The 7,077-nt window shown below is 49.6% G+C and overlaps 1 protein-coding gene across 2 annotated transcripts; it reads right to left on the bottom strand.

Annotated features, from left to right (window-relative positions):
- Positions 1 to 4,578: 4,578 nt before the first annotated feature.
- Positions 4,579 to 6,853, bottom strand: LOC136494496 (uncharacterized). Of its 2 annotated transcripts, none has more exons than XM_066490657.1 (3): positions 6,784 to 6,853; positions 6,581 to 6,672; positions 4,579 to 6,508 (listed from the first exon to the last, which is right to left on the bottom strand). In XM_066490657.1, exons 2-3 carry the CDS (start codon positions 6,602 to 6,604, stop codon positions 4,811 to 4,813), a joined length of 1,722 nt encoding a protein of 573 aa, XP_066346754.1. In that variant the 5' UTR covers positions 6,605 to 6,672; positions 6,784 to 6,853; the 3' UTR covers positions 4,579 to 4,810. The 2 variants fall into 2 exon arrangements, with proteins under 2 accessions (XP_066346754.1, XP_066346755.1); XM_066490658.1 differs by having other exon boundaries at positions 6,757 to 6,785.
- Between the last annotated feature and the right edge of the window lie 224 nt (positions 6,854 to 7,077).

Genomic DNA, 7,077 nt, shown 5'->3' on the forward strand with positions numbered 1-7,077 from the left:
CAAAGGAGGAAAGATAATATATGACAAAGGAAGGGGATCAATTAAAATTTTGAGCATACAAATAGGGGGAGCAAGCTCATGAACTCATATGGTAAATTTGTATGTGCATTACATATGGTTGCTTGCGTGGCATAAATTTTTTAAATATCCATGCTTGTGTGGTGTATGCTAGTTGTAGGTTTGAATGTTGAAATGAAAAACTAGCATGCATAGGCTAAGTAACTAGACTTATGTTCATTCTATGGAAACTAGACCCTTGCATGTAATGTTGATCTCACGGGGTATTCTAGTTCTTGTATATGTCTAGTTACTAATGGTGCTAAGGATGGTATATTGGTGCACTCCGATTGGTATCACGCTTCAAAGGTCCATCTCTTATACCTTAGCATCATTTGGTAGAAATTGACTCCTATATTTTCTATCTAATCATATGTGCAAATCTTCAATCCAAACTCTTAGCACATATGTAGGGGGAGCAATTGCTATCATAAGGAGTTCATGAAACTTGCCCATATCCTTTACACATGGTAAAAATGCTTGGGCAAGCAATATGGATTCAAATGAACTTTAATTCATATCTTTGTATAAGGGTTGTCATCAATTACCAAAAAGGGGGAGATTGAAAGCTCTAGTTTGGTTTTGGTTAATTGATGAAACTTTAAGTGCTAACCTAGTTTATCAAGATGATTATGAGATAGGTAGCACTACTCCAAGTGATGAAGCAATGGTGAAGATCATGACAATGGTGATGGCATGGTGATGGTCAAATGCTTAAACTTGGAAAAGAAGAAAGAGAAAAACAAAAGGCTCAAGGCAAAGGTATAAAATGTAGGAGCCATTTTGTTTTAGTGATCAAGACACTTAGTGAGTGTGATCACATTTAGGATAGATAGTCGTCCTATTAAGAGGAGTGAAACTCGTATCGAAATATGGTTATCAAAGTGCCACTAGATGCTCTAATTCATTGCATATGCATTTAGGATCTAGTGAATCACTAACACCCTTGAAAATGTTTGTTAAAATATGCTAACACATGTGCACAAGGTGATACACTTGGTGGTTAGCACATTTGAGCAATGGTAAAGAAGACAGAGGTGATGCTAGCGTCGATCAAGTGACCGGACGCTGGATCCGAATGCACCGGACGCTGACTGCCTGCGTCCGGTCGCGCTGACCTGGCGGTACAGTAGCTAGGGTATACCACCGGATGCTGGGCTGTGTCCGGTCAAGGTGGACCGGACACGTTCGGTCGAGGAAAAATGGATTTGGACCCTTACTGTACTCGACCGGACGCTGAGGCTCCAGCGTCTGGTCAGTAATACCGGAGCCTCCGGTCGACACTTAGTCATTGTGATCTAACGGTTTAGTTTTAACTCAGAATGACACATGGCATAAATCAGTGGACCGGACGCTGAGTCCAGAGTCTGGTCAGTCTGACCGGAGCGTCCGGTCAGAGCGCATTTTGCCCAGTGAAGGGGTATAACGGCTCTATTTCGTGGGGGCTTCTATTTAAGTCCCATGGCCGGTTGTAGCTCTAACTCTTGCACATTTTCATTGACATAGCAACCATGTGAGCTTAGCCAAAGTCCTCCCACTCATCTCCATCATTGATTCATCATCTTTGTGAGATTGGGAGAGAATCCAAGTGCATTGCTTGAGTGATTGCATCTAGAGGCACTTGGTATTCGTGTCGCGCTGCTGATTTCGCTTGTTACTCTTGGTGGTTGCCACCACCTAGACAGCTCGGTGCAAAGGTGGAGGATCGGCACGAGTTGGTGATTGTTCGTGGCCGTCTCCGATGATTGTGAGGGGAGTTGTACCTTCCCCGGCGGAGCGCCGAAAGGTAACTCTAGTAAATTGCTCGTGTCATTGAGTTACCTCACTTGTGGGTCGGTTCTTGTGGTGTCCTATCGTGTGGACGAGGTTTGTGAAACACCTCTTAGCCGCCGAATCACCAAGTGTTGGTCGACACAACGGGGACGTAGCGTATTGGCAAACATATGAACCTCGGGATTGTCTCTTATCTTTGGCATTCTCCCGGTGATTGGCTATATATTCATCTTGTGATTGGTTCATCCCCTACACGGCGGTATAATCACCCTACTCAGTTATTTACATTCTTGCAAACTAGTTGATACAAGCTCTTTAGTGTAATTAGAATTGAGAGCTTGCTTTATTATTCACATTCATCTAGTTGAGCTCTTTAGAGTAGCAAGTTTGTATGCCTAAGTAATTATTGCAACTAGAATTATTGGATAGGTGGCTTGCAACCCTTGTAGAGCTAGAGCAAGTTTGCATTACGCTATTTGTCATACTAATCAAATTGCTCTAGTTGATTTGTAGATTTTTTTAATAGGCTATTCACCCCCCCTCTATCCATATTAGGACTTTTCAGCTTCCCCCATGCTCGCATGCGCTATGGCTGCTGCTGCTCGTCGGACTCCCCCACGCTCGTACGCTCTATGGCTGCTGCTCGTCAGACTCCCTCACGCTCGCATGCGCCATGGCTGCTGCTCGTCGGACTCGCCCGCGCATCGGAGCTCCTTGAGCTGGGGCCACGCCGCGCCAGAGCTGGGGCTACACCAGAGCTCAGCGAGCTGGGGCCGTGCCGTGCCTTGCCGCACCGGAGCTCCGTGAGCTGGGGCCGCACCGCGCCGCGCCGGAGGAGGCCGTGCGCCCGTTCGCCATCATCTGGAGATGCTAACGCCATGCCACGCCGTCGCAAGAGGACGTCCCCGTCCTCATTTTTTTTCTGGGACGGGCTCGGTCCTGATTTTACCGAATATTCCATGGATATGCTCTAGGTGGGATATCCCAATTCCTAAGGACTCCCAACCAAACAGTCAAAAAGCGAATCCATCCCATCCCCATCCCACCCCATCCTTTGAACCAAACACTACCTTAGTCTCACAGATGACACTCACACTCAGTCTCTCACTCTCTCTCTCTCTCTCTCTCTCTCTCTCTCTCTCTCTCTCAGACACATAAGACAGATCACAGATACAATGGCTCCAGCAGTCCAGCACTAGGCCACCAGTTCATCTTCACTCCTTCAGGCTGCATAACCTTCTCCATCTCCATCTAGCCACAGATTCTTGAAGGACTCTTCAAACTTTTGGTTCTCATCTACATGCTGCAATCTGGACAGCAAGGGTTAGGGTTAGGGTTACTTTACCTAGAGAGAAGGAGCCCAAAGCCGGAGAAGAACACATTGTGGCAGCATAGCCCTCGATGGACGGTGAACTTCTTGCGATGACGTGCAGTGAGTGTTGGCGAGAGGACGAGAGGCAGATGAGAGTTGAGAGGTCAAAGGTGAGGTGAGAAGACGGAGGAGAGCGAGATTCGCCAAGAGATAGGCGAGATTCGGCAGTGGAGAGGTCGCACCAATGACAAGGGTGGAGGCGGTGGTAGCGACAGCGAGAGACACGAGACGACGAGAGGGAGGCAAGAGGCCGAGAGCGACTGAGTGAGTGAGGCGTGGGGGGAGGGGGACAAATGAGTAGGGTTAGGCGAGGTGGAAGGGGGGCAGTTGGGGGGTTTATTCCCCTCCCAGCTGACTGGGGCCCTACTGGGCCTACCGTTGAAATACGGTCCGGGCCGGGCCATCCGCCGGGTGGGGGAGCGGCCCAAGTACAGCCTGCTCCTCATGGTCGGGTTTCACGGGCTTGCTGTTCACCGGATCGGGCAGGGCTAGGGCAGGGCTAAGAAAGCGGGCTTAGGGCCGGACCACCGGGCTGTGGGCTGTGGGCTGCAGGTACATCTTTACGCTCGGTAATGTTTGGTTCATTGGTTGGTTACCATTATAATAACAGAAAAGTTATCTAGTGCTCGGGTGTTTGGTGTGCCTATCCGTGCGCGCACTTGATTTCCTGAGCGTCAGCCAGGTGTTGGTGACCGCATCCGCACGATGCTGTTTAGTTGGAAAAACTACTGCTTCCGTGCCTCAAAAACCGCTCGAGCTCATACGTCGCCCACCTCGCCTCCTGCACCGGGTTAGCAGCCCCTGGATCCCACCATTGGACCATGCATGCACGATGCCTGATCTATATTTTACTATTTTTATTTGGGTGTAAGTTTTATGTTTAATTGATGTAAATTAATTATCGTATATGAGAATCATCACAATTACTCGAACAATTATCTGATATTTTTTTGGATTTTTTTTATTTTCTATATGTTTTATTTGGTTCCTCTTTGAAATCTTTCCATTTGGCTTCCATAGAAATAATCTGGCTATTTTTTATTTAATTATTTATTGTTTTTGCATTATTTTTATAATTTTTATTTGGTTCATTTGATCTAGATCGTTTTGTCATGCATGGCAATCGAGTGTTCCATGCGTCAAAAATTGGGTTCCCAACTGGGTGTTTTGGTGGCACGCAACACCCGGGTGCTAGAAGCCCCTAAAACACTCAGGTGTTGAGTAGAGGGTTCTTATAATAAGGATAAGTAGGAGTACAATGTAGGAAGCCACAAAATCATATGCTAACCCCCGGAAATTTCAGACGGCTAAAGTTTGATGCTATAAAGATCAATTACAGAACAAATAATGTACCGAGAGAAAAATGTTGTCTTCCATATTGTTTTTGCTTTTAATTAGTTGTAACAGCAGTACATTCCAGTCTTACAATGATGATGCAAGTATATACTAATCTAGATAAGAAAAAAAAGAAATCAAAGTATACATAAGTAGAACAATAGACTCCACAAATTGTACATTCATGCTCTGAGGTAGAGTTAGTAGTTAATACAATAATATGTACCGTAATACCTCATAGTCGATTAATCAATAGCTGATTCTCAGCCCTTGTCAACTGTCATCACCTGCGGCCGACGAGGAACCAATGCCAACCTGAAGCCATGGTTCCGTGGGCTCACCATCCATGCTCACCACGTCTTTGAGATCGCTAATCTTAGCTCTCTTGGCTGTGGTGCTGTCCGCCTCGTCTTCCTCCGCCACCGCATCCGTGGCATGGCAGCTCATCGCTGCAGCCTTCTTCGGGTGGCTAACATTACCTGGCACGGCGACGACTAGTGGCTGCAAGTGCACCGGTGCTACGTCGAGACGGAAAGAGCTGCTGCTGGCCTCGGGCCGCGCCGTGGAAGCGGCTAGTGCCACCGGGTTTGCCGCGATTGTGAGGTCGAGCACTGGCTCCGGCACGTCCGCCATCGGTCGGAGGCTGAGCTGGTGTTTGACGACGCCGACGAGATCTTCAGTCAGGGGTGGGATCATACCGGCCGCCACCGGGTTGCAAGGGTCTGCCGTGTTCGAGGTGAGCCAGTGGCATCGCTTGTGGCCTCCGAGTGCCTGCCCAGAGGTGAACAGGCGGTGACACACTGAACACTCATGCATCTTGGCATTTTTCTTGCATTGTGCTGCGACGGCGAGCGTGGTGGCGGCTGATGGATTGTGTCCGATGGGCACAAGCGCCATTGACAGTGATGATGTTGCCTCAGTACTCGTCCCTACATTGGTCTCGACGCCAGTGGTAGCAAAAACTCTTGTGGCATCTGCGCTCGCACCTGCATTGCCTTCATCGATAGCAGCAGCCTTGCCATTGCCATTGTTGGTATCAATGGCCACCGAATGGCGTGCTGGTTCACTGGCATTGCTCTCGAACTTGGCAGCAAAACAGCCTTTCACTTTCTTGTGGCTGGCCCGGTGCCCCCCAAGAGCTTGGTGCGAGGTGAACACCTTCTTGCACGCCTTGCACTCAAAAACTCCACGTGATGCAGGTGATATGTATTGTGACACCGTAGCTACTGGCGAAGGCAGTGCCACAACTGACTCTTGTGCCTCTGTGAAAAAAGAGATTGGTTGCTGTTGCAATGGCGGCTCTCCATCACCTTCCTTGATAGATGCACTTGCTGGCACTTGATGATCCGGTGTAGTAACAGTCGCCTGCTCGTTGTTGGACTTGGACGACGATAGCATGACGAGACAATTCGCAAGGTCCTCCTCCTCTCCTAATGTGCACCACTCTGGGGGCACCACGGTGGAAGGCTCCTCCGCCCTGACGCGGCGCGATCGCTTTCCCTTTGACCATGCGGCTGCCACCGCCGGATCCTCCTCACCGTCGGCGTCCGAGGGAGGCGATGATGAACGTAGCGAGCCTGACCCATTCACCTCTTCTTCTCCCTCGTCCTGCGAGTTGCATTTCCCATGTTGAAGAAAAAGCTCCCATGACGTGAACTCCTTCCCGCAGTTTTTGCACAGCTGGCAGCTCCTGATCAGCCTGTTCGGATTCGCCCGCAGCGCATACGCGTGCGTCGCCGATGTTCCCGTGTCCCACTGATCTGGCCCCAGGCACCGCGCAGACGCCTCGTCGCCGAGCGAGTCGTAGTCGGCGCCGAAGCCGTCGACGTCGCTAGCACCGTGGGCTCTCATGTGCCCGCCGAGCGCGCTGCCGCACGTGAACCCCTTGTTGCATACTCGACAGAAGTGCTTGTACTCCGGTGGCTGTCCCGGCGGCCGAGACGGCTGTGGTGGTGACGGAGACGGTGGCATCTGGTCATGGGTAACATGTGGTGAGGCGAAAGGTCAAACTAATGCGATGTGGAGAAGTGTGCATGCACATACCAGCGACGATAGAGATTCACACATTGACGCGCGACAGATTCGATGGTCTCGACGGTGTCGTCTTTCCGAGCTATAGCGCCATGCACAAGCCTCTGGAGGTCACAGTTGTTCATGGTAACATTGTGGTGAGAGGAAGGTCAAACTAATGTGCCGTGGAGAAGTGCACATGCACGTACCACGGACGATGGAGATTCACACATTACCGCGCGATAGATTCGATGGTCATGACGGTGCCTTCCGAGCTATAGCTCCACACGCCTCTGGTGGTCACAGTTGCAGCAAACCTTTTCTTTCGACTGCTTAATTGGTGTTTGCTATATATATACAAGCTCTTTGGCAGCGTTGTGCTCCTTCTCTTGGTTAAGCTAGTGACACATGGCAAGGAAATCAGGGGTTGTTAGGTCCCCTAGTCGCCACGGACACACCTGTCAGCCTAAGAAATTGTGGAAGTACGGATGTGAAAAAATTCTTCCGTAGTAATAGGCGGGAAATATCTA

Source organism: Miscanthus floridulus, chromosome 11 (genome assembly GCF_019320115.1).
Source record: "Miscanthus floridulus cultivar M001 chromosome 11, ASM1932011v1, whole genome shotgun sequence".
Classification (NCBI taxonomy): Eukaryota; Viridiplantae; Streptophyta; class Magnoliopsida; order Poales; family Poaceae; genus Miscanthus; species Miscanthus floridulus.

What these genes read in the sequence shown, in the direction of transcription:
- LOC136494496 (XM_066490657.1), bottom strand. Translation starts at nt 6,604, where the DNA reads ATGTGTGAATCTCTATCGTCGCTG. An exon ending in GTGAATCTCTATCGTCGCTG is followed by an intron (nt 6,509 to 6,580) that starts GTATGTGCATGC and finishes ACCCATGACCAG; the next exon opens with ATGCCACCGTCTCCGTCACC.